The sequence below is a fragment of the Microplitis demolitor genome, chromosome 3 (assembly GCF_026212275.2).
Source record: "Microplitis demolitor isolate Queensland-Clemson2020A chromosome 3, iyMicDemo2.1a, whole genome shotgun sequence".
Taxonomy (NCBI): Eukaryota; Metazoa; Arthropoda; class Insecta; order Hymenoptera; family Braconidae; genus Microplitis; species Microplitis demolitor.
Window position 1 is genome coordinate 7,155,857 of NC_068547.1, and position 27,955 is coordinate 7,183,811.

The 27,955-nt window shown below is 26.2% G+C and overlaps 3 protein-coding genes across 3 annotated transcripts; all 3 read right to left on the bottom strand.

The window, feature by feature from the left end:
- Window positions 1–966: 966 nt before the first annotated feature.
- On the bottom strand, window positions 967–18,498 carry LOC103572682 (dynein axonemal heavy chain 3). The gene is made up of 11 exons (XM_053737821.1): window positions 17,935–18,498; window positions 17,628–17,857; window positions 17,294–17,566; window positions 16,858–17,220; window positions 15,800–16,010; window positions 11,688–15,740; window positions 11,286–11,591; window positions 4,735–9,774; window positions 2,797–2,954; window positions 1,961–2,729; window positions 967–1,352 (listed from the first exon to the last, which is right to left on the bottom strand). Exons 1-11 carry the CDS (start codon window positions 18,496–18,498, stop codon window positions 1,056–1,058), a joined length of 12,264 nt encoding a protein of 4,087 aa, XP_053593796.1. The 3' UTR covers window positions 967–1,055.
- A 442-nt stretch (window positions 18,499–18,940) lies between these two features.
- Window positions 18,941–24,474, bottom strand: LOC103572671 (transmembrane channel-like protein 5). Its single transcript, XM_008551379.2, has 9 exons — window positions 24,117–24,474; window positions 23,604–24,055; window positions 23,384–23,535; window positions 22,437–22,524; window positions 22,218–22,366; window positions 21,751–22,141; window positions 20,187–20,872; window positions 19,291–19,424; window positions 18,941–19,183 (listed from the first exon to the last, which is right to left on the bottom strand). Exons 1-9 carry the CDS (start codon window positions 24,157–24,159, stop codon window positions 18,987–18,989), a joined length of 2,292 nt encoding a protein of 763 aa, XP_008549601.1. The 5' UTR covers window positions 24,160–24,474; the 3' UTR covers window positions 18,941–18,986.
- A 459-nt stretch (window positions 24,475–24,933) lies between these two features.
- On the bottom strand, window positions 24,934–27,955 carry LOC103572681 (leptin receptor gene-related protein). The gene is made up of 4 exons (XM_008551408.3): window positions 27,274–27,955; window positions 27,114–27,188; window positions 25,315–25,513; window positions 24,934–25,231 (listed from the first exon to the last, which is right to left on the bottom strand). The coding sequence occupies exons 2-4, from the start codon at window positions 27,152–27,154 to the stop codon at window positions 25,118–25,120; spliced, it is 354 nt and encodes a 117-aa protein (XP_008549630.2). The 5' UTR covers window positions 27,155–27,188; window positions 27,274–27,955; the 3' UTR covers window positions 24,934–25,117.

The following is a 27,955-nucleotide window of genomic DNA, read 5'->3' on the forward strand; positions in this document are numbered from 1 at the left end:
CGCGATATTTAAATTGTATCCTTTATAAATTATTCTTATCAATTAAAACTTATTTATTAAAGATTTGTTATTGCGTGAATACTTTTACTTTATTGATTATTTCTTTTTTTCATTCAAAATAATATTTGAATTCAATTAAATTATCAAATATTTGTTTTTTTCCACTTAATAGGTGAATATTATTTGTGTTTGTTAGGACGTTGTGTGTAAACACTAGGTTACGTAACACAACGTAAAACAACTGACAGTCTTTATCGACCAATGAATAAAAAAAAAAGAAAAAAAAAAAGATTACTTAAAAAATGTTGTTAATAATAATATTGAAATTCAGAATAAGAAATAAAAAATTGATTTTTCATTTGTTTCATTAATAATTAAAAAAAAAATATATCCGAGAAAATACTTCCGTTCGTGTATTTAATTTTAATTTTAAAAAATTTTAATTTTAGTAAACAATTTATGAAAATATTTTTTTTATATTTTTTTCGAAAAAATTTGAATGATTTTTTTTAAACAATTTTTTTTAACCACATTCTAAAAACATCGATTTACACTGAGAAAATAAAATAATATTGTCCAAATAAGAATTTTTTGGTTCAATAAATCCGTTCAAAATATTTATTTTATTATAATTAATTATCATTTTTTTGAGAAAAGAGCATCAAATTTATTTTTGTTATTATATGAACTTGATATTATATTATGAGTAAACAAAAGAATAGCTTTACTTGAATTAAATAAAAATTAATTTCATCAGTTCTACGAATTCTTAAGACAAAGTTATGTGTTTTTGAAAATTATCAAGAATATATGTTCTTGTATCAAATAAATATTCTTCATAAAAGTATTTTTTTTCAGTGTACCAATATATACTTATAAATAAAAATTTTTATACAAATAACTTGGAATAAAATATAATAATCTTAAATGTTTTATCTCTAAATTTTTATAGGTATGTATATCAAGTTATATTTATAAAAATAAATAATTATAAATTAAGTATAATAATAATCATTCTATTGTTTTAATAATAAATATTATTGTCTTTTACAAATTTAATCATCAAGTTGAGTTATGCTAGCAACACCTCTTGTGATCCAGTGTGATTCATTAATATCAGTCGGTATTGTAATGAACATAACAAAATTTGAAGAGTGTCCTGTTGTGGTTAATTCACCTCGTCTCGCAGTTGTTTTATATACAGGACAAAGATATGATGATGAGGACTTGAAATTCGTTTTCAAACCTGGCTTAATCCATATTATTGGCAATACATCAAAAATTACTTTCGGTTTTGATTCATCCAATTTTTGAGTCTCTTCATTCCACCGTGCGCCTTCTAGAAAGAGTCCCTAAAATATAAAAATTTTATTTTAATAAAAAATTAAATTATCTTTTTTTTTTATTAATTATCCCTAGCAGATTCGATTAAGCTCAAAAAATTCTATGATAAAAATAATGATAAACACAGTTGATTTCAGTTTTTTTTTTTTTTCTGAATAAAGTTGGATTTTATACCGATATTGAACTTTATTCATACCGAAATTCAAACAATTATTAAAATCCATTTGAATTAAAGTAATACTTTTTTGACTAACAGTTTTAAATAAAGATTTTACTATTTTGAAGTTAAATATCTACTGCCATCGTATTTCAACGATTTCAGTTGAGGTATTTTTTAAATGAGTATAAAAGCAATAAGTTATATATTGACATAAATAGAGTTGTAAATCAATCTCTTATTGATATAAAATCAATATGAAAATAATAAAATATCATTTTTTGTTTATCAGTAAAATTTTTGATTGGTAAAAAAAATTCACATTTGCATCGTATTATTTTAATATTTTTTTAGTAAAATACCTAAAGTTTTCTTGGTTTTTCATCAAATTAAATTAAAAAATAAAACATACAAAATGTTATGAAATTTCATAAGATGGATGTATAAAAGTTAACTTACTTTAATAAAAACACTTAAATCTGGTGGTTTATTAAAAGTCTCCGAATATTTTGTAATTTCAAATTCAAAATCTATTAAATCTATAGGTATTTCATGATGACGTGCATAATTTTGTAATATTCCAGTTAAAAATGATTGAGTAAAAAAAAATCCTGATATCCAATAAATATTAGGTGTATTATTATCAATCCAGTCTTGAAAAAATTTAATTCTATTCAATAAATCACTTATATAACTCCCAAGTGGTTTAAGTGAAGGATAAGAGTGTGTACTCCAAATTTTAGGTACTTGACCAATGCTTATACTCGTATAAATTTGTTCAAGTACTGTTGATATAACAATTTGTCCTTTGATTGCTTTTAGTAAATTAATTAAACTGTCTTTAATATGCTTAATTAAATCATTAAATCTTATAAGCTCTTGCTTCAATACAGTATTCATGCTATTTTTATATACAACAGGATACATCTCCGACACTGCCTCAATATTAAATTGTTCTGGTATTTTGAAAAGTATTTCATTAGCAATAGTTGATACTATTGTATCAGTATTGTCTTCATTTCCACTAGCAATTATTTGTGTCTGAGTTAACAATACACCAGCTAACAATTGCATTGATTCATTATTATCTTTAGTAATGTCAGCATTGTCATGTAAACCATAGACTTCAGGTTTTTGGTTTAATGGTAAACTGTTTATATATCTTAAAAAACCTTCATAATCATTATTTTTCGGTATAAATGGATCTCCACTTAATGAAATATATATTCTAGAATAATAGTTTTTATAAAATATATTATTATAAAATAGGAATATTTTATAATTTTACCACTTACTTAGGATCTTCAATATTTTCCATATTATAATAATTTTTCAAGAGAGCATTTAGTAAGCGACGATCTTTATCATCAGTAATTCTGCCACCATAATTACATTCGCCAGTTAAATATGTTAAAGCATCAAGGGGAACTTGTTCATATTCATTAAGGAATACCTGTAAAAAATAATAATTATATAAGTTTGCGATTAATTTGTTTTTGCATATAATTTGTTTCACTTTGGATATTAACATTAAATTTGAAATTCGGTTAGAATTTTCGACAAATTTAAGTAATTAATGTATTATTATAAAAAAATATTTTTAATTTCATATATATGTTAAAAATTTAATATTCCAATTAAGATCGAAACATTTTTAAAATACACAAAATTGTCTGAACGCTATATATTTTATTTACATTTATACAATTTAAGAGGGATAGCCACTGTGAAATTTAAAAAAAAAATTTTTTTTTTTTATTAATTCAAAGTTTATATATTCAAAAATATGTATCTAGAGTATTATATGAGAATTCCGAATATTTTTAAAGTTATAGTCATCTTTGTGACAGCGCGTCAACTGACCGTTGCATTGACTAAAAACTTTAAATGCGTTTTTCTCGAAACTATTTTTTTTGAACTGGTCTCATCTGTAATTTGCATAAATATGAACCAATTCGCAACTTTTTTTTCCTCCGTATTCGTTTATTCAGTAGCTAAAGTTGCACGTAGAGGATTTTGAAAATTTTGATTTTTAAGATTTTTAAAGACTGTTTGAATCCAAAAAAATGAGAAAAAAAAAACGAAAAAATTTTTAATATGTCACCATTTTTTTTCAAATTCAAATATTCAAAACCCCCTACGTGGAACGATAATAACCACATGCATACAGATTACAACGCGGTTTGATTTTTTCGTTCAAGATAATCCGTTTTTGAGTTAGAGATGAGACCATGGTGGGGTAAATTTTTTTGATGCTCCACAAAAATGCTTATAACCTTGTAACGACACGATATTTTTTAATAAAAATTTAGGAGAATAATCTTCAATGTATACTTTATAAAACAAAAAAACTCGATCCCCGAATTTCTTTACTATCCCAGTCGAAAAAATTCCCGAAAATCACCTATTTTTTCGATCCTCACAGTGGCTATTCTCCTTATACGGTTACTGATCAAATACTAAGCGAATTTACATATTTCTTAAAATCATTCGTCAGTAAATTTTGACACGCCATAAAACTTACGAATAATTCGAAAGCTTATAAATATTCGGATCATTAAATTTGAAATTAAAAACAAACTATTTGCTCAATCGTAAATAATTATCACCCAAATAGTACACTTGAATTTGAGACGTCTGTAAGATCGAAATTAAAAGCCTATATTTTTATTACATTGATAAGACCGTAAATTATAAATATATTCAACTGCAATTTTGAATGTATAAAAATTTACTATGTTTTAATTTACTGATTTTATAATTTTCTCTTATATATTGTTTGTATTGTTATGTGTAAAGCCGATTGACATAAAAATAAATAAATGATTAAAAGACTCGACACACATGCCAGTTAAAAATAGATTATAAATAATTATCAAACAAATTATCTGTAAGACTTGTCTATTAAGATAACTTTTTTAGATGTGAAAAACGACTCTAATTTACGTCAGATGTTTTTCAAAAAAAGATATGTATTGTCTATAAGTCAACAACATGACAATCGTCTTCATAGTTTAATAAAATTTGTCTCGATATTATTGTAACTATTTTTACAAAGTTAAAAAGAATCTCCTATGTCTTATTTATTTAAAAAAAAAAAAATTTGACTCGGAGATGAAATAATATTTATTTAATTTGTTTTTAAGACGTCTTTATAACATCTTGAAGATGTCTCGGTACTACTTGTGATACTAAAAAAAAAATAGTTAAATAAATTTGTTAATTTATTTTACCTGTAATTGTAAAACACTAATTCTCAAATCAGATTCATCAAATTCGTAGGGAATATTCCATCCAAGTGGGCCAAACTTACGCCTTTCTTGTACAACAGCATGAAAAAAACATAATGAAAATAATAATGATCTCCATTCTGATATTTTAAAACATCCTTGAAAAAATTCCATATCAGATAACGGATCATTAAGATAACTGTGTAATAAATTTTGTTTTAATCCTTTAGGCGGTTCATAAATCATCTTAATTCCATTTTGTAATATAGATACTGGAAAAACTTTTGATGGATAGCTTGTAAGCCACATACGAAATTTACTATGGGTATTATCTTGTGCAATTAATTCATCACATATACTATCAAGTTGTTTCATCCATGATTCTGCTAAATGACAATTTTGAAGAACAACCCATTCACCATTTTTGATAGCTTTCGATATCATATCAACAGCTAATGGTCCTTGACCTTGACCTAAAGATATTGTTAAAAGATTTTTACGTGAAATTCCTTTCGTCTCAGCAAATTTAATTAATTTTGCCATTGGATCTGATCCTGATGATAGTATAAATATTAAAGGTGTTGTATTATTTGAATCATCATAAGATGATTGAAGATCAAATGGTGGAGGTTCAATAAATAATTGTCCCATATTTTGTTTAATAAAAATTTCAACAGCTGAAACAAGTTTATCTGGTCTTATACAACGAAGTATAACGAGTTTTTTTAATTCACCATTCGCTATTTTATTAAATGGTGACGGAAAATCATGATATTCAGGATTTGATAAATCATAATAAGCTTTCCAATTTAATAAATTTTTTTCAAATGATATGTTAAGTTCCTGAAGACCAGTTAATTGTGAAGCACGATTTATTTCAGACCATGATTTATTACTTATCCACGATGAATCTGGATTTTTAAATGGATCTTCAAGTGCAACACCACCAGTTAAAAAAAAGTGCCATAAATCTTGTTCTATTTTATTGTCAGCTCGCATTATTCCAACAGTTAATACGAGTGAAAATATTAACTTATCTTTATCGAACAATGAACGGCAAATGTTTTTATAAATACTCAATGTAAATATTGAATTTAAACTTTCCAATCGTACATTTAAATTATCTGATTTTTTACTATTACTTATTGCCATAATATATAAGTTAATAAACCAAGGTAATGAATATTGATACATTGGATCAATACTTGCTAAATCGGCAATACAAAAAAATAGTATAGCACCATGACGTGATACTGGCTTATAAGCATCACGTGCTTGATCTATTTCAATAGTTGTTTTAGCAGAAACTTTTTGTTTAGATTGAATATCTTCTGATAACAATTTTGATGATGATAAAATTTTAATTGCTGTTTCATCTTCAAGAATATTACCTTCTGATGATGATAATACTTGTAATATTTTATCTTCTATATCTTTAAGTATACGTTTATTATTAGCTCCTTCAATAATTAATTGGTTTTTTTTATCTTCAAGTGCTGGTAAATCTTTAGCAACAACAATACCTAGTAATTGATCTTGTAATCCTTGTTGTGTAATCATAAAATTTATAATATTTACTTTTATAGCTATTTCTGGTAGATAATGAGGATTACGTAGCCTGGTTGTTATATAAAACTTAAAATTATTGTTGTATTCTAATATTGATTCATTGAATTTTAAATAAAAAATTCCAGATTGTTTATAAATAGTTTTCAATAATACTGGCTCAAGTATTGCATCTAAATCATCAAGAATATTTTCTAATAAAATTGGTGTACCAATTTGAATAGCTTGCTCTATAATTTTAACATAATTTACATCAGTAAGTTTAATAACTGATAATTTATTTGACTTTTCCATATTTTTAATCCATTTATTAGCTTGTCCTTGTGGGTCAATCATAAGCGGCCAACGACCACCATATTTAACAATAATACCATTTTCAATTGAATAATTATCAGCTGGTAGGCCTTGAATCATCCAGTTTCTAATTTCAACAGGATCGCCAATAATATCAGCAAGTTTAAATTCATCACTACACGGAATAGCCATTGATTTACAAGAGTTATGCCATTTTTTAATTAAATTATTACGATAATCAACAGTAAATGCTCCAAGATAAGCAAGAATCCCTGAAGCTAATAATACATCACCAATAACATTTATTAAACTATCACCTAAATTAGCAGCAGTATTACTCCATCGTGTTCTTTCACCACCTAATCCACCAAGTAATTTTTCAGCCCTATCTAATTTTTGCATACAATGATCAATTTGATCTTCTAATTTTTTTTTTTCTCTCATACATTCAGCGAATTCATCATTTAACGTTTGCAATTTATCAGTAACTTCTTGTAATAATGTTCTTTTAGCATTTAAAGTTTCCATTTGAGCAGCAAGTTCAGCCTCAGCTTCTGCAAGCATTGCTTTTTTAGGTGCGACAACTTTTATAACTCTGTCATAAACTTCCATAGCTCGTATCCATTTACACAATCCCTCACAAGCAGTCGATACTTTTTTAATAACTTCTGGCTGAAAACTTCTATCATTCATAAATTTTTCTCTTATTTTTTTAATATTACCGGGTGGAATATTATCTTTATCAAAATTTTTAAGACTTTCTAAAAATTTAATATCACCAAGTAATTTTATTGATGCTGGCCAATAATCATCAACCATAAAACCTGAAGGATCTTGAACACGTTCAGGTTTAACACCTTTTAATACACATACTGCTTCCATTACTAATCTAACACCAGCTGGTGGACTCTTCATTGATTTAACAATTGTGATATCTGCAGGTTTAAGTGTATTTAAAGCAGCTAATGCTGCTTCTAAAGCTGGAGTAGCTTCTGCTAAATCACTTTCACAATCATCTTTTATTGCTTGAGCAGCAGCTGCTGCTTCATTTGCTAATGCTTCGTCAGCAGCAACTATTTCTTTTTTAGCTTCAACATTAACAGTGTCTTGTTCTATTTTAATCATCAATTTATCACTTAATTGTGATTGAGAAACTAATTTTGGTTGCAATTCATGTAGTTCATTTTGCATAACTGACACTTGACCAGCAGCAAAATTTAATTTTTCAAGTCCTACAATGTAACGATTCTGTTGTGATATTATTTGTTCAACTTTTTCAACGTATAATTTTGCTAATGATTTTATTAATTTAAGAAAACTTGTTGGTGTTACATAATTTATTCTACCTTTTCTTTTTTCATAATCATAACTTGCTTCTTGTACACTTTGATGAAAATTTTTACAATTAATAACACATTTATTACGAATATCAGAATCAATATCTAATGACTGTAATGACACTGTTGCTACTTCTTCAAGTGCTTCTGATGGCCAAGCTAAATACCAATCAATAGTACAACAATTTATTAATGACGGAAACATTCTGATACGATTTCTAAATGTATTACCAATCGGTGACATTGTTATTATAATATGTAAATATTTTTTAACTCTTTCAATAAATAAGCTATAAAGAGCCATTGGTGTTGTTTCTATTTTTTTATTATTATCATGTTGTGCAATATTTGCTATTTTATCAAGTATTTCTATTTTTTCTTCAGCAGTATAAAGATTTGGTATATCACCAGTGTTTAATATTATATTTATATCTTCAAGAAATGATTCATCTTTTATTTGATTATCAGAAAATAAAAATACTGTTGATTTACCATCACAACCGGCTTTATGTAATAATAATTTTAAATCATCACGCCATTCATTAATACCATAATTTTTTGTTATTTCAACTTGATGAATATCATATTCACAAATACTTGCTGCTAATTTTGAACATGAGCTTCTACCTGATCCACCAATACCCACTAGCAATCCATTACCTTTAGATTGCATTATAATTCTTGATATTCTGGATATATGCTCAATAGCATAACGAAATAACACTAATGACATTGAATTATTTGACATTTTATTATATTCAATAAGATGATAATTCATTTTTTCTTGTAAATCATTTAAATCAATAACTTCGTCATATATTTTAGGATCTGCATCTGGTTCCATATACATTCCAAATAACAAATCACAAATATGATTACTTGTTATACTATTTTCATTAGCTTTTAATAAATTGTTAAGTACTTTATCTAAAGAGAGATGTAATTGATTATTAACAACATTCTTTACCATTTCAAAAAGTTTATTACGATCATCATCATCAACAAGACGATCGTGAAATACTCTAAAGACTTCATGAATCCATAATTTTATTAATTTATCAGGATCACGCATTCTAGCAGCAGGTACTAAAACAATTCCATTAATTACTCGACTAAAATCTCGTAAATTAAAAGTATAATGACTTTTAGCAGGAATTGGTAAAAAATTATCAATAGATTTATTATAAATATCTATTGTAGCAGCAACAATCATTTTACTTAGCCGGGATATATTAGATTCGAAACCTTTTGAAAAATGCCAATCAAGAATTGATGTAAATATTTTAGTTATTGTATTATCATCAAAAGTATCTATTCCAATTACATGCATGTGTCTTATAAATCTTGATGTAATTGAATTTAATCTTCCACCTGGTGATCCCATTGCTCCAATCATTAATATATCTACTAAATAAAGCATTGATGTATCTTTTGGATCAAACCAATGACCATGATCAATCCACTGACGTAAAAGTTCAATTGGTGGTTGTGCGCCGTAAGTTTCTTTCAATGGTCTATTTAAATCATCTACAAATAATATACATTTTTTACCCATTGTAGGACCATAAACTCCTTTTCTACGGCGGTCTAATTTAGACATAACTACTTCTTGAGTCTGAGCAGCACTTGTATAAGCACTAAAATTTATCACATTTTCAATATATTTATCTTTCGGAAGATTTATCAAATAATTTAAAACTACTGATGATTTTCCAGTTCCAGTTGGTCCAATAAATAGTATTGGTATTGATCTTTCAAGTAATTTTTTCATAAAAAATTTTTGCATTAATACTTCATTTGTTGGCATTATTAATTCATTTACTGCAGTGTCAGCAGGTAAAGGTACCTAATATAATTATGTTCATTATAAAAAACTATTTAATTACATTAATTTAAATATTACATGTCTATAGCCAGAAATAAAGATATTTTACACTAAAAAATCAAATTTGAAAAAAAAAATATCTTTCTCAAGTCAATAAATTATTCGCTTCTTAACTCAAAAAAATAATTTTTATATCAAGATAATAGTGCTCAATTGAAAGTACCAGGAAATTTATTAGTTCTAACAAAAATTACTTAATATAAACTAGTATTCTATTTGTTAGAATAACTTTGCTTCGGTCCAAAAAGTACTGCTTGTATTAAGCAATAATTTTATTGCACATTTAAAGTGAAATAAATTCTCAGAGCAAGAATATCTACTCTTGAAAAAAATTATTTTTTTTTCTTAGTGTATAAGGTAAAAGACCTAATACTCGATCAGGGACTAAGTAGTACACGATTATTCCATGTATTTGAATATCTTATTGATAAATACAGATATACAAGTACATGGAGCGATCGGGTACTAGTCCTTGATCGGGTATTAAGTGTCTTATCTATTAATTACCTATAGAATATGTAATATGTTTACTTTATTGCCTAATAGACATATAACATTTACAGTGTTATTATTTCCCGTTATAGACGTATAATATTAATCACGATGGACATAAATGATATAGATAATAAATTTTGATATTATAGGAAAAAACAATTTAGATTTAACGAGATCTGATTAGATCTTCATAGATCTTATTTTTCTAAGTTTTTTATTTGCTATGATATCCATAGATCTATTCTGATTCATGTAGATCTCTTTAGATTTATAATTTTTGGGTAGATTGTTTCTAAAATCTAGGTATTGTGTTTGTCCTCATGGTCGATTTTTCAAGGAATTTTGTCATAACCTATCATAATTGAGTAGAGTTTAAAAATACCATTCATATGCCAAGTATATGTTGATTTTGTTTCCCTATACTTAGCGGTTCGTCCTAAAATATGAAAAAATCACGATTTGCTTAAAAAAATATAGCTTGATGGCTCTTACTGGTGAACCAGCGTGAACTAGATTAAACAACCTAAGAGCAATTTTAAAGAGCATGGAATATCCTACAAGATTTAACAATTCGATTTTAAATATCGTGAAAAGTGGCTCAGCATTAGAAATTTGAAAAAAAAAAAAAATACATACATTTTAAATGGAAAAAAAATCAAATTTAGATAATAAGTACTTAGCATTAGAATTAAGAGCTCATCTTTAGTGAATATTTTTTTTTCTCTATGTAGATTGAGATTTTGCTTGAGCACTTGCAAAAAAACAAATTTTTGAGGAAATGAATCACCCTAATATAGATTTACATTCACCACTGAGTGAATCGTTTTCTTTAATCAGAACAGGGAGGTGCTGAAAATTTTCGAAAAGTCTACCTTCCATTCTGGCTGCCAGGTGGCATTTTTTTTTCTTTTACTTTTGATCGCTGTAGATCTAAACTATTTTTTCCCAGATAATGAATAAAAATATATATTTATTACAGCAGTATTCAGATCTATCCAAGATATCCAAGTTCCATTATTTCTTTTATCGTATATCCACTCATATATTGATCCTCGATCAGGAAAAATTTGTTGTTTAGATAATTTAAATGCTTTAGGTTTTGGGTTTTCTTCTATATTACCAAGCAATAAATCTCTCAAATAAGTATCAAATAAATGTTTACTCTCACTTATAAGAGTTGATGCAAATCCCCATACTATGCTAAATAGTAGAGTACACTGAAGCCAAATTGTACTAATTTGAGTTTCATCTTCTAGCATTGCATTGAATATTTTCGTAAAAGCCTTAAAAAGAAAGAAAAATTTTAAATTATTGTGAAAAATAATAATAATAATAATTAGAACACCGTTAAAAATTTTATAAATAATAATTATTATTACCAAAAACATATAGATATCAGTTACATTAACGAATGTTTGACAATTATGACGAATAAAATAAAATATTGGTTTAGTTAACCATTCAATCAATTCAACAGCTAATTCAAATTGTTCTACAAGTAATTTCTCTTTTAATGTTTTTTTAAAAGATTCAAAAATAGATTGCCATCCTAATTGTGAGGGTTCCATATAAATCATACCACATCTACTGACAGTTGCAGGTGAAGCTTGATCTAAATCAGCGGGTTCAAAAATCATATTCATTTTTTTTGACATAATTATTATTTCACCAGACATAAGACAAAGTTTTTTATTATCATCCAATACTGTATTCATATTTTCAATCCATACAGCATCAACAGGACCATCAAAAATAATCCATTTACGTTCAAAACTTAATGACTGTGCATACTCTCGAAATGTATTAGCAATAACTCCATCTTTCCATTCATGAGAGACAGGATCAAAATTACCGTACAATAATCCTATTGAAATAGCTTTTGGATTAATAACTCTATATATTGTTTTAAATTCTTTAATATTTGATCGTTTGTTCATTGATAAATCTCCAAGGGCATCAGCTAATATTTTATAAGCTTCAGTTTTACCTCCAAGAGTATCACCAACAATCATGAGTCCATGTCTTACTAATATCATTTCATAAATTTGGATTATTTTATCTATATACCAAGATGTACCTTGAAGATTTTTTTTATCCAGATGAATTTTTAATAATTCAATTAATTCATTACGATCAGGTTGTGGTAATTGAACACCAGGAAATAAATCATTATAAATACCATTAAATAATGGAATATCGTCAGATAAAAATTTAGGTAAATTAACATCAATAATAGCACGTAATATTAAACTTGATTCATTCTCATTTTTATATTTTAATTTTAAATTTCCAGCAGCATCAAGTACTGTTTTAACAGCTCTCATACCATAGTCATAATGTCTTTGTAAACTTAATTGTTCAGAACAAAGTTTATAAGTAAAGACAATTTTATCAGCTAAATTTTTAGCATCTGTAAATCCATAAGAATATAATGTTATTTCACCAATCATACTATAATCTGGTATCATCATAGCAACAGTACGAAAAAGAACTTTAAGATTATCTGGTAATTCTTGCCGGCCAGCATAACCAGGATTCATTGTAATTAAAATATTACAAGTAGGATTTAATTTTATTTCTGTTCCTTCAAAAATAAATCGTTCTGATTTAATACTTATTGCCATTTGTATTGTTAATATTTGTTGTGCAATAACCGATAATACTTCTAATTCAATTCTATTAAATTCATCAAAACATGACCATGCACCAGATTGGGCTAAGCCTTTAAAAAATTTACCCATTGCTTTGTAATTTAATCCTTCTGAACAATTGAATACAATACATTGTTTAGCAACAGCTTTAGCAAGATCTTTAGATGTTTCAGTTTTTCCAGTGCCTGCTGGTCCTTCTGGAGCACCACCAAGATTTAATTTCATAGCACTCATTAATGTTCGATAACATCTATCAGTTAGAGGTGTTATTACTAAACGTGGAGCATTTCCTAAATATTCAAAACCATACTCAACATCAGTTGTAATCATTGATACTGTTATTCCACCTTCTAACCAATAATACCTAAGCTGAGAAATCCAATTAAAATCCATAGGATCATTAACTTTTTTAACGACAAGTAATTTAACAATATCTCTAGCATGAACTTCTATTACTATCAATGCATTAAGAGTTATTCGTGTTCCAGAATCTAGTTTACTTCGTATTAATGTTATAGTTTTATCAATTTGATTGCTACATTTATTTAAATAAGCTTTTGTTGAATTATCTTTAAAACTTTCAATAACTTCACTTGTCCAGTGAATTTGACTACTACAAAGTACTATTTGTCCTGGCCATGATACAATCCATTCATGTCTTACAGCAGTAAAATATGAAATTATACTATCTTGAGCAATATCGCGTAATGATGTTATCATTATTTCTTCAACTTGACACAACCATTTTTCAACCATACCTTTAGCATCAGCTGGATAAATTTTTACACTCATTGGTACATATTCCTCTTCAGCAGATAACATACCTATTATTTCATCATTATTTGTAAAACGTAATTTATAAATACCTTCGAAACATTTTTTCAAATGTGGTTGTACACGCTGTGGATCTTTTGTTTCAGATAAAATTTCAAGTAATTCATCATTTGATAGAAAAAAGAAACGCGGAAAAAATAATCTTTTTTTTTCTAAATAATCATTTAAACCTTTTTGAATTTCATCAAGTAATTGATTGCATAATTTAAATTCTTCAAACATATTAGGAATAGATGTAGCAACTGTTACTTTTTTATTTTCACTAACTAAATTCATAATTGTACGCCAAATTTTATCAACATGGCAAAAATTTTTAGCTTCAACTGGCATTTGTCGCATAATATCTTCACTGCTAAATATCGGCTCTAAATACATCCATGTAGCTTGACAAGTTAACCATTGATCGATAATATCTTGCATTGATATTAATTTTGTTTCCCAACTTTCAATTTCATTTTCAAAAGCCTTAACAAATGGTGAGCCATGCATTGTTTGTGCTTTAAGAATATGATCATCTAATAACATTTGTACATCATCAACAGCTGATAAAATTTCAACACCCGTATCACGATATGGAATTAAATCAAAATAAACATCTTCCCATTCTGTTTTCATTTTTTTTAAATTACCTTCAAGCAAGTGTTCTTTAGTTGCTGCCGATGATATTTCTTCTAATTTATCAATATAAACTGATAAACCATATTCAATCATATCTGATAGACTAGTTTTTTCATTTTTAATAATGTTTGTATTAACAACTTTACTAATTAATTCCCAATGACGTTCTTGTAAGCCTGGTGTACATATTGTTTGCAAAACAGGTATAAATTGCTTGAATTTTTCAACTTTACCACGTATCATTTCGGCAATCCGACGAGCACCAGGTGTATCTGATAATGCACGTCCTAATTTATATAAAATTTTCCATGTGTTATCAGTTTCTTCACGTATTTGTTCAGCATTTAAACCAGAAAATGGACCATAGTACCATCGTTCATAATTTTTATGAAAATTCAAAACTGTATGCCAAAGTGTATCAAAAGTATCAACTGTTGATAGCATACTAGGTAATGATAAATAAGGAGTTATTTCAATATCTAAAAGACCTTCTTCATTATTTATTTGTTCAGCTTCTTGCCTCATGTCTGTCATATTTATTGACAATTTTTCAATTTCTTCAGTTGATTGTATCATTTCTTCAACAGTAAGTACTGGTGGATCTTTTTTTTTAAATATATCAATAGCTTGTTGCATGCGTTGAATTTTTATTTCAAAATTATCTCGACGTTTGCGTAATACACCTTCAACAAATTCTTTTCTCATATTTAATCGTTTTGTTGCTAATTCCATTATTACTTCCATTTCATTTGGCCATGTAAGAGTTCGTGTATTTAATTGAATATCTTCATCACTTGGCGGTTGATAATTTAATAAAAAAATAATTAATTCACCACAACGATTTAATTTATTACGCAAACTAAACATTGTATTGTCACGACTATCACAAAGAAAATTAAATAAATCAACGACTTCTTGAGTTGTTTCAGGCATTCCAGATATTTTTTCAGCTATTTCTTCAAATATATGACATAATTTATGATTATTTAATCGTAATTCATTCAAAAAATAATCACATATTTTCGAACGAAGATCATAAAGAATATTACGCATTGTATCATTTACAATTTTACAATCAATTTCAATCATATTCAATGGAATTTTATTTCGAAATAAACATATTTCTTTACTCAGATTGTCATAACTATCAATCCAATGGCCGAATTCTTGTAATGATGGTATTGGTTCAGTTTTAAAATAATTATTTAAACTTTCATTTGCTTGACCATTTAAAATATATAATAAATCATTATAACATTTTAAATATAATTCTGGACCTATTTTATTTGATACAATTGATTCTAGTGCTTCATTAATAATTAATGATACCTAAGAAAAAAAAATTGAATGTAATATTTATAATTTTTTTTGTTATATTAATTATTCACCAAAGTTTCGTCGCGTGACACAGATAATAAATAAGCAGTCCCTTGAAATTCTGGAAAAATAATTGCCTCAATTTTAGGAACTGTAGATCCAACTAATAATATCCTATCAAAACATCTTGATACAGTATTATACATTTCCATAACATTTGGATTTAATCGTAATTCTGTACTTCCTAATACAGGCTCAACTGTAATTCTTATGAATGGAGTTCTAAAAAAATGTTAATAAAAAAGAAAAATGATTATATAACTTTACCAATTTATATTGGCAGGTATACGACTCAGCCAAAAATAAAACTCTACCCAATTGAAGTCAGCCGCATCATACCTACCTAGAAAATTCCCGCTCCAATAAAAAAATCTACCATCTCAAAATCTCTATCAATAAAAATATCTACCATGAAATAATTACTACCAGAAAAAAAACACTACCAAGTTGCATTTATGAATAAACTCTAGCCGTTTGAAATCTCTACCATCAACTTTAGAATGTATATTTTACAGACGAAGATTTAGGAATATAATTTTATTATTCAGCACTAATTAATTTGATGGGTAATTATTTAATATCGTTTGAGCGTTTAGTGCGGATTTCAGAACATATAATTAACACGACTTTTTCGTTAGCTAATAGTAAACTATTTGGGAAGAAAGTTATATTGTTTTAGTTTTAAAATCCCAAATGCAAATTACTCATTGATTAATTAGTCCTAATTAATCGAGTCATATCCCTAAATTTTTTCGAATAATTCCTAATTAATTAGAAATAAATTTATTGTCTGTAAAATATACATTCTAAAGTTGATGGTAGGGATTTTCAACGGTAAAGTTTATTCATAATTGCAACTTTGGTGGTGTTTTTTTTTGGTAGTAATTATATCATGGTAGATTCTTTAATTGGTAGAGATTTTGAGATGGTAGATTTTTTTATTAGAGCGAGAATTTTCTAAGTAGGTATGATGCAACCGACTTCAATTGGGTAAAGTTTTATTTTTAGTAGTATCGCTTATGGCTGAGTCGCATACCTGCCATTTACATTCAGTAATTTAAAAAATTACCGAATAAATAATAAATCATAATATTCCTTTTCAAATTTATTCCCATTTTTATATTGAATTAAAAAATTTTTCATTTCTTTTAAAGTTTCAATTACTATTATACGTAATTGCTGTGATAATAAAATATTTGTACTACGAAAATATTTTTCAATAAGAGCTGTAGGAGTATTGAATTTTTTTTCCAGCAAATATGACCAAGCGTATTTTTTTTCAATAAATAATTCCGCAACATCTGCAAGCCATTCTTTCAACAATATTTTATTTGTATTATTACAAACTGAATCAACTAATGACTCTAACTCTAGAGCGGGAACTGGAAATTTTCCAAAATCACTTAACTGAATTATTCTCATTTTATGATACCTTAATAAAATTAAAATATTTTATTTAAAAGAATAAAATAATTGTATTTAAATTAATTAATTTAAAAAGTTACTTTGAAAACCATAACTCTCTAATGTCTCTTAAAATTTCATTTCCAATAAAAAGATTATGTTCATTGTAATGAGCTGCATTAACAAAAAAATTATGCCATGGTACAGGTGCACGAATATGCATTACTGGATACTGAATTGGTAATATATCAGTATTAAGTAATCGTTTACGTTCTAAAGGGTCAAGTAAAATATAATCAACTATCGCAAATCGAATACTTTGTTTATAATCATTAATTATTTCTAACTCCAATGATTTAAATATGAAATTAAAACTGAAAATAAAAATTTAAATATTTACTTGTTTTCATTTTATTTTAACCGTGCAGTACTTACTATTTTAATTTTTTTAATTTATACGACAATCGCTCTTGCGCTTTTTCTAAATATAAATAATCATAAGGTTCTAAATGAAAATCCTTTATAGATTGATTTATTAAATATTGAAGCTTAGAAACAGTTTCAAATTTAATATTTTCATTAGATTCTTTTTCAATTGTACCCAATAATTCTGATCGTTGTGACTCAATAGATCTTGGTAAATCTGCTTGTCGGTTTTGTAAATCCTAAAATAAAACAAACTATTTTAAAAATGATCAGTTATTATTAAACTAAATAATATAAATTAATATGCTGTTAATACTTTTATTTCAAATGTTTTTTTTAACGATTCATCTTGTTGTTGTCGAATTAATTCATTGTTTTTTTTCATTATTTTACGATCATTTTTAATCATTTTTCTTTTATACCACGTTCCGTCAACCAAATCAACAAGACTAACAATATTATTTGGTTCTGATTCGAGTAATTTTATTTTCTTAGTATTTTTATTAATTATTTCTTGTTTGTGAGCATGTAAATATTTTATCGACGAATAATTAAATTCTTTACAATCAATATTGTAACGATTAAATAAAATTGATTTTTTTTTCATACACCGTTTTTTTGATAAATCATTTATACGATATGTTGATAAATTTGGAGTATATGAACTTGCAATACGTTCTGATGGCTTTGTGTAATTAAACCAGTGTTTATAAGGTACTCCGGTAGTTGTAGATTGATCTTGTAGAATTGGAGGATTTTTCTTGTAATTTAGAAAAATTGTAGCTTGCGAAATTGAAGGGCATGAATCATTAAGACTTTCATTCAGCACCCAGAAATTTTCTGGTTGCTCTGATAATTTTTGAAACATATTTTTATCCATTAGACCTTTTAATTCATTCTAAAAAATTAATAGATAAATAAATAAATGATTTAAATTTTAAAAGTCACTCTTATAATTAATTTTACATACCTCTATATGGTTTATTTTAATTTAAAAGTCCTTATCTAATTATTACAAATTAAATTAACTATTTTATCTTGAATAAATAAATAAACAGATATATACTTAATAATAATAACAATAATAATAATAATAATAATTGTATAATTGTGTTTTAAACAAATATAAAAATGATTAAGTATACTTTTACTTTGACAATTGCATGAAAGTGAAAGCATGTAACCATAGAAACATAAACAAGTTTTTTATGGAATGATTATTAAAATTATGGCTAAAAAAAAAAAGTTGATTCTAATAATTAAATTTCTCAACTACAAAAATAAAAAAATTAATACGAACAAGAACAATTCTTTGTATTTATTTATTTTTATTTTTATTCTTGTATTCTAAATAAATTAATAAAATTTTTAAGAATAATCAAATGTCATATAGTTTTTCGAATAACTAGGTGTTGGGTCAACTGAATTTTCGATTTTTCGAGTACTATCATCATTATTAATCATTGATACAATACGATGTTTAAAAGACGTACGCGGACATTCTTTCGGTGTATCAATATGACTGATACGGCTTTCATTAAAAGCTGTTCGACGCTGCAACCAATCTGTAATATAAATTTAATTCTATTAGTTTAAATAACAAGAAAAAGTAATTTATTTTAACGTCTGACATATTTTGTATAATAAATTATTTAAAGAATTAAACGTTTACTTTCGTCTGCTACTTTGGAAAATTCATTGAGCAAAAAGTCTTTATCTCGTGATTGAAGAACAAGCATTTCACGTAAGATTCCCACCATTTGTTCGCTAGCCTTTGCTTTAGAACGAAAACAATAAACGGTAACACTGTAAAAAAATTTTTTCAGATAATTTAATGCGTATTAATCAATATCTACATAGGGATTTACATATGCAGATTAGGGTGTCCGTTATTTACCAAATTAGATATTTTTATTTGGCCATGATATAAAACATTTTATGTGTTATCCAAAAATAATTTTAAAAAAATAAAAAGTTTATTCTAATGCCGTTTAACCCTGCCTAAATATGATACATTCCCATTTTAGTGCAATGAGCATAATTTTATTACTCGCTTAAAAATAAGTGTACAACAATGCGTAATACATAGTTTTGTAGGAAATATATCGCTCTTCAAAAAAGGTCTCTTATGTTTTTTGCGTACATGCAACTATTTGGGAGATATTGAAGGTCAAAATTTGATTTGTTTAAAAAAATTGACGTTTTTCTTCTCTTCAGCAAACAGATATATACTCAAGCTTTTGACAATTATTTCTCGGAAATTTACCGCTCTACAAAAAAGGTCTCTTAGATTTTTTTAATAAATTCAACCGTTTAAGAGATATTTAAGCTCGACACAAAAGGAATTTTTTATACCAGAGCGAAATTTTGAGTTGGTTTGTTAAAGTTTTCTTTCAACTTAGAGTTTAAAAATGTGTGTGTGTGTGTGTGTGTGTGTGTGTGTGTGTGTGTGTATCTCGTATACGAGATTAACCATTGATTCATTGATCGACTAATTCTTCTCGAACAGTCACCAGGACCGAAGATTGCTCATAACTATTATTATAGTTCAAATTAAAATATATATACCTCATAGCAATTAATATAGCTGCACCCAGTCCTGGTTTAGCTAAGCTAGTAATAATTTTCCATGTCTTGCTGTCACGCTGAAGATCCAGTACATGTTCAATCATGACTTCCCAAGTGTAATTATAATTTTGAAAAGGTCCACAGTCGTTACATTTTACATTAGTTATAACATATCCTAACATCGTCAAAGATCCAGTCATACCAAGAAAAGTTAAAACGAGAAATAATGTTTGTGTTTGGGCAGCTCGCCAAGAAGTCACTGGAGGCTCACAGTGTCTTATTAATCCATATTTTTTTATATAAAACGTTAAAAATATTTTAATAACACTAACAATTGATAATAATGGACTAAAATATAGTGCGACCCATAATAAAATTTGATTATATATCAAATTAAGAGTATTTATAGCAATATCAAATTTCGGAGCACCAATATTTTTCCAAACAATAGAATGAATATAATAATAAAGAGCTTCGACAATAAAACTTCCTATTATAAATATTATAAAATCGAAAATAATCAGTCGATATATTTCTTGTGCTAATTCTGTCTGCCAACAATTAATCATCCCATTTGACAGCCAATATACTAATAATGTCCCAATTACTATCACAGTCATTGAATAAATTCGTATCATTGTAACAAATAAAGCATTTCGTTTACTTTTATAATTTTCTATTTTTACCTGGAAAATAATAATTTAATTTTATAATTTATTATAGATAATTATTTATTATTTATAAATATTAGGGTGGGCGTTAAAAATTAAATTTTTTTCAGGCGCCCTATAAAAAGCTTCTTTTTAGTGAAAAAATACATGGGGAATTTGGTTTTTTCGTTTTAAGTAAAAATAACACGTGCCGAAGGATGATCTAAGTTCATTTTTCGATACGATCGCGGTTTTTTTTTCAAATATTTCATGAAATATGCAGATTAAAGGAAAAAATCATAGGAACAATTTTTTAGGAAATTAAATTCTTGACAAATAAGGTCATTTTCATTTTTTTTTATGAAATGTGTATTTATGAAGATATTTCAAAAAAACTTTTTTTAGATCTGATGAATTGAGCGTTTTAAGGATTACAAATTTTGAAAATAACATTTTTATAAGTATATAGAAACTGTAACAAGCATTAATAATTGATATGTCACGAGTTACGAAGTTGTCTATATTTATGAGAAAATATTATTTTTAACATTCGTTATCCTTAAAATGCCTAATTGATAAGACCTAAAAAGTTGTTTTTAAATATCTTCATAAATATACATTTTATAAAAAAAGTGAAAATAATCTTTTTTGTCAAGAATTTAATTTCCTAAAAAATTGTTCCTATGATTTTTTCCTTTAATCTGCATATTTCATGAAATATTTGAAAAAAAAAAAAACCGCGATCGTATCGAAAAATGAACTAAGATCATCCTTCGGCACTTGTTTTTTTACTTAAAACGAAAAAACCAAATTCCCCACGTATTTTCTCACTGAAAAGAAACTTTTTATAGGACACCTGAGAAAATTTAATTTTTAACGATCACCCGAATAAATATTTATATATATGTATATACCAATTGTGAAATTATAACTGGGAAAATGCTCATAACAATTGTAATAACCAGAGGTATTATTAATAGAGAAAGAAGATTTGTTTTTTCGGGTTTATATGAATTTAATAATGTCCATATTAAAACACCAGTTCCTATGATTGCCATTATTACTAAACAATTAACTATAAATTGTATAAAAAATTTATAAAATCTAGCAAGACAGCTGGAGTCATTACAAGCGTTAGTTTCCGCTAAAAGCTCTTTAAGCTCTCGATAAATTGAAGAAGAACGTAAGCTTGCGGCTTTGTATGATGTTATATTATAATCCCAACCACAAAATATTTTATTTGCATATAAATTATGTATTCCACCGGATGTTTCGATAAAACATTGTCTGTAAGACTTTGAAACTCTGATAGATAAAAAAATTAAATTATTTAAATTACTTATTGGTTTAAAAAATTAAATCTAAATATTCGTATACTTACTTTATTGATAAAAGAATAAATATTAATAAATAACAACATAGCATTGTAATAATATAAGCTGATGGTATGTTATATTTATAACCAGATAATATTTCTAATGAATGATTAGAATAAAATCCATAATACAAAATTGTATTATTCATAAAACCCTAAAAAATAATTTATGAGTATTTGTTCAACTTTAAATTTTTGAAATTAAATAATAATAAAAAATTATACTTGTCCAATAAATAAATCAACAAAATTAAATACCAAAGGAGCTGAGAAAGCTTCTATCAATGACTGAGGAATAATAATGAACAACAAGCTGTAAAAAAATTAAGGCAATTAATCATTATGTATAAGTATTAAGATATTTTTTTCACTTAAGAATTTTAAAAATTTTTAGGGATATCTAAAAAAAAAAAAACAAATTTTCGTTAAATTCAAATTTTTTTTCTTATCACGATAAATAAAATTAGATGGAAAATAAATGGACTTCTTGATATTTTATTTAAAAATATGAATTTTTAAAGACCGCTCAAAAATTTCAAAACTTTCTGAGTGTAATCCTTTGAATGTCTCCAGCTTTTAAATATTCATTTTGAGGCTTGATATATATTTACTATCAACTCACATTATTATCAAAAAAAAAAATAAACAATACAAAACCGAAAAATAGTGAGTTATTAATATTTTATTAAATTCTATTTTTTTGATCGCTAAAAATTTTTCATTAAATTAAAGCCTCAATATTTATGTTAACAAGTCGTTCAAAAACTTCTCAAGTACTCAGAAAATTTTGAAATTCTTCAGTAATGCTAAAAATTCATATTTTGGGATGTAACTTTCAGAATATCATTTATTTTCCATCTTATAATATTTTTCGTGACAAAAAAAAAAAAAAAAAAAAAAAAAAAAAAATTGAGTAAAATAAAAATTCAATATTTTAAAATTGAAGCTTTTCGAATTTTCGAAAATTTAAAAAAAACAACTCAAAGTGATTTGAATCTTTGCTTCAATCAGAACAACCTCCAAAAATCATTTAATTGCATTGATTTTTGGACAGAGTTCTTAATATGTGTATAACTGAAAATTTTTTATAGAAGATAAAAAAAAATTGATTGATTTTTTTTACACTAATCTAACGTATATATGTTATAAATAATAATAAATATTTTAATCACCTTAAAAAACAGCTTATTACATTAAGCAAAAATAACCATCTCAAAAATTTAAAATACGTCGCAACACCACTTCCAAAATGACCCTCAATCGATTTTATTGAATTGTACCATATTTCAAAATTAGATAAAAAATCTTTAAAACCAATCATCACCTAATCAGTAATAAACAAAATATGATACAATTTGTCTTTAAAAAATAAATAAAAAATAACTTTATTACCTTTATAAAAAAAATACTAAAAGTATACTTGAATTTTTTCCATCTACTTAAAACTTTTTTTCTAGATTTAAAATTAATCGACTGACTTAGTTTAGCTTTTATAGATCTTTTTACCGTTAAACATTCTGGCATATCTCTGAGTGCCTCAATACGTCGCATTTCAGATAGAGGATCATCGTGCATCAATTCTTCTTGAAGTTCAATATGACTAGCTATATTCTCAACATGTTTGTCAATTTGCAATCGATCATCTTTTATTAAACGTAATGTTTTATAAGGTTGAACTAAATGAAGTTTCGAATTTCCGGTATTACTGAGAAATGCAAGTGTTCGTGATGGTAAATGTCGAGTATGTTTTGAACAAAAAGGTTGTTCTGATGCTCTTCGATGTGTAAGGCCATAATTAGCAAGTTCTCCATATTCATTCCAACTTGAAGATCGTTTTGATCGTCCTGTAGCATATCCATTTTATAAATAATAAATAATATAAATAATATTAGTGTGTTAATTTACCTTCAAGAATATCAAAATTATCTTCACTTGCAGAGTCTGTCATTATTTTTAAAAAAAACTTCTTACTTAGAGGTACTGATATATTAATATAATCACAGTTAGATGAAATATAATGCTATTTAATTGATTAAATTCTTATCTTTATCGAATTTTTAATTTAATTAAAAAATATCGAAACGTTCACTCATCGAGTGACGTTTCTTATCAGCATGTACATGACAGTTCTATGTAATTCACGTGTATTTGTACATATGTTTATGTGTAAAATCTGAATTGTAAGCATTGTTACCTTTATTATTCCGTCAAAATCATTTTCACTTGGATACAGAACTTAGATCATCTTGATCCCTCAGTCGATCCAACAGATCGATCATACACTCCCTTGCCGATATTATAGGTAGCAATATAGATTTTATTATTTTAAAAATTATAATAGATAAATTGAGTGTTAAAAATGTATAATAAAATAAAATCTTGGTTATATACTAATAATTTAATATTTATTAAACTTATATATAAAATTTTATATAGTAATGCAAAAAATTATTTAAGACATTTGTGTATTTTTTGTATTATTATATTAAGTTTTTTTTTTTAACGTAAAAATTAAGCTAAATGTACTTAATTATAAGTTAATATTTAAGTGAGTTAATTATTAATATTGTTGCTATGGAACTAATATTATTTGATACAAGTTAGTAATGCAGATATTTTTTTTGTTTTTTCTAATGAGACGATAATTTGATAATTGAAAATTTAAGCGTATTAAAAAAAATCAATTGCCGTAATCACGTAGTAATTAAAGCGTAGCCATCAGTCAATGTTCTCGCAAATTTTTTTTTATCTTTTACATTCATACATAGAAAAGAAATGAATACTTATAAAATCCAGTAATGCTGATTACTGTTATTTGATTATATATAAAAATTTTTATAATTTTTCATTTTTTCAGTACCCTATTTTTTTACGTAAATAAAAAGTACACTGTACATAAAACTTGTTCACCACATACTGTAATCAGCATCATCTTGATCAAATGTCATAAAGAAACCAAGTAATGTCAAGTAAACTACAACGTTTCCAGCTAATGTAAGCCCACAGGCGCCCCATTCGATCTATAATACATTTTCAGAAATTAAAATATAAATAAATACTTGGTTACTTAACTATATAAATAAACATGATAACAAATACTAACTGTTGCTTGGCCAGCCGGTGAACGTGCTAAAACAATTGGCAATGCAAATGATGATACAATGATGCCCATGGTAATGAAAATAGCTAGTTCCAAGCATGGATTACTATTACTACCCGAATCTTCTGTATAACGACGTGCTATTAGAGTTGGAATGGGTGCTAGTATGTAAAATAACACCGCAAAAAGTGGCCACCATACTCTAAAAAAATTTAATTTATGACAGTTTATTATTATTAAATAGATAATTATAAGGGTGACACGGAAAAATCGACCAATTCTTCAACCATCCGCTAAGAAAATCGACGATTTTCGAAAAATTCGCCGTTATAATTTTTCACCGCGATTTTCTAAATTCGAAATTTCATCAGATGTCGACTTTTTGAAGTCCTAGGAAGTTATTCTGACTATTTTCAGAATGATGTCCGAATGTGTGTATGCGTGCGCATATGCATGTGTAAATTTTATATCTTATCAATGAATAAACCGATTTAGATGGTTCTTGCGACAATCAAAAGAGCATATTAGCCGTCAACTTTCCTGAGTATTTTAGATCATGCGATCAAATACTGAGAAAGTGTTTTTGTTTTTTTTTTTAAATTTCTCATAATAAATTTGGTGAATCGATTCCAAAGTCTTATCAGCTCTAAAACAATAACGCGCGACGATTGCCGCAATAACCACCTGAATCGATTAGTTCGTTCGATAGATATCGTTGGAAATAGAAATGGTAAGAACTGTTTTTTCGCGAATATCTTTGAAACGACTGAACTAATCGTTTTCAAAATTTAATCAGCTTTAGAACTTAATACAACGCGCCGATTGGACATCAAAATCGATTGAGTAGTTCAAAAGATATCGAAGATAAATCTCAATATAATAATGGACTAAATTGTGCTCAAAGCCATACCTATTCTTCATTTTTTTGTCTTTCTCGGCCACCTCATAATGTAATGCAACTCGTTCTTTAGTTTAAATAATATTATCAACAAAAAAATTATAATATTATCAACAAAAGAAAGACCGTTTTTAACTATTTTCTCAGATATTTTATAGACTAGGGCTGTGATCTGAGGTCTTAACTCATTTAAATCGTTATCTTGATCGCTTACATTGCTTTCTACCTGAATACATATATTTTATTGAACATAATCATGAATAAAAATTTAAAGAAAGATTGTTCATTAATTATTTTTGATTCTTGAATTTTCAAACTTCAACATAAAACGAAATTTATTTGACCTTCAAAAGCTCATAAAAAAACAGTCATGTTCAAGAGTATTTTCGAGTTTGATATGTGTGTGTATGTAAACTTTTTTTTTCCGGCGATATCTTCGGAATGAATCAACCGATTTAAACGTTCTTGGTGGCAATATTGAAAGGGCTCACCAAGATTTGGAATTGATTAGATTTTGTAGTCGATCGATCATGCAGTTTACAAGTATACTGGTGCTCTTATCCTACTATAAGTGTCATGCACTCACTATATACCTATAAATGTAACTTTACGGCCCTTAGGGAACACTTGTTCTGGGACTGCTTATTTTAATAAATAAAATAAAATAATAAATAATTTTATATATTGCAATAAGAAAATGAATTGAGTTAAATAAAAATTCGTTTTTTTTTTTTTTTTCATATTTTCGAGATTTTTAAAATAAAAATTTTTGAGCGACATCAAAAATTATTCAATTGAGTAGTTTTTTCGATAACGTTTATAAAAATGGTAAAACTGCAAAATTTCCATACATCAAATAGTTATCTAATATCGCTGTAATATATCAGATAAAAATTATACTTACTGATAAGATGGTAGTGCACATGCAAGAATAACAAATGTCATTCCTATGGAACCGGCGAATGCCAATGTAACCAGTCTAGAATTATTTAAATAAACATTTAAATTAATATTATTGATAAAACTTAGAAACAAAAAAAATGTATTGAAAATTTAATACTAACGCTGTTGATTGACAAATAGATCCAAAAAGTAGAACATGAAAAAGAAAAAATAATACAATATCAAGATTATATGATGTTATTTAATAATTATGTAGATTAAGAATGTGTATTATTGCGTCTTATTGCTTACAGAAAAACAATATAAAAAAATAATCATACTTTTCATCATAGAACTATATATAAGGAGTGACTTGTTAAAACGAAGTGTTTATAATTTTTTTCGAAAATTTTTATACAAGTCTATTAAAAATGTATTTTTTACAGTATTAAATAATTAAAGATAAACATTAATCGATTCGATGAAATTTATCGAACTCATGATACGTTCTTGAGGTTAAATGTTTCTTAATTTTTTGAAATTTTTATTTTAACATGTTATAAATCTATCAGTTAATCATCATGGGATATTAAACATGAGTGATCACAAATTTTTTATCTCTTGACATATGAAAAAATGAACCAAATATAACCTTTAATCCCAGCCATTACTGATAAAGTTGACAATTGGTGAAAACCAAAAAATCATCGACAATTAACTCTTCTTCTTAATTGAAAATAAGTTTCGTCGTTTAGCAATTTTTTACTTTCTTGAAAATAAAAAAAAATATTTCTCGTTGACAAAAGGAGAGATGTTTATACTGTCGTAAACTATGTAAATGAAGCATAAAGTTATATATATATA

Coding starts and splice junctions, on each gene's coding strand:
- LOC103572671 (XM_008551379.2), bottom strand. CDS start 24,159: ATGACAGACTCTGCAAGTGAAGATAATTTTGATATTCTTGAAG. Junction 20,873..21,750: donor CAGTTATAATTTCACAATTG/GTATATACATAT, acceptor ATTATTTTCCAG/GTAAAAATAGAAAATTATAA. Junction 19,425..20,186: donor GCTATATTAATTGCTATGAG/GTATATATATTT, acceptor ATTTTTTTACAG/TGTTACCGTTTATTGTTTTC.
- LOC103572681 (XM_008551408.3), bottom strand. CDS start 27,154: ATGACATTTGTTATTCTTGCATGTGCACTACCATCTTATCA. Junction 25,514..27,113: donor TGTGCACTACCATCTTATCA/GTAAGTATAATT, acceptor AAATTTTTTTAG/AGTATGGTGGCCACTTTTTG. Junction 25,232..25,314: donor CACCGGCTGGCCAAGCAACA/GTTAGTATTTGT, acceptor AATGTATTATAG/ATCGAATGGGGCGCCTGTGG.
- LOC103572682 (XM_053737821.1), bottom strand. CDS start 18,498: ATGGATAAAAATATGTTTCAAAAATTATCAGAGCAACCAGAAAATTTC. Junction 17,858..17,934: donor AAAAAACATTTGAAATAAAA/GTATTAACAGCA, acceptor GTTTTATTTTAG/GATTTACAAAACCGACAAGC. Junction 2,730..2,796: donor GAAAATATTGAAGATCCTAA/GTAAGTGGTAAA, acceptor CTATTATTCTAG/AATATATATTTCATTAAGTG.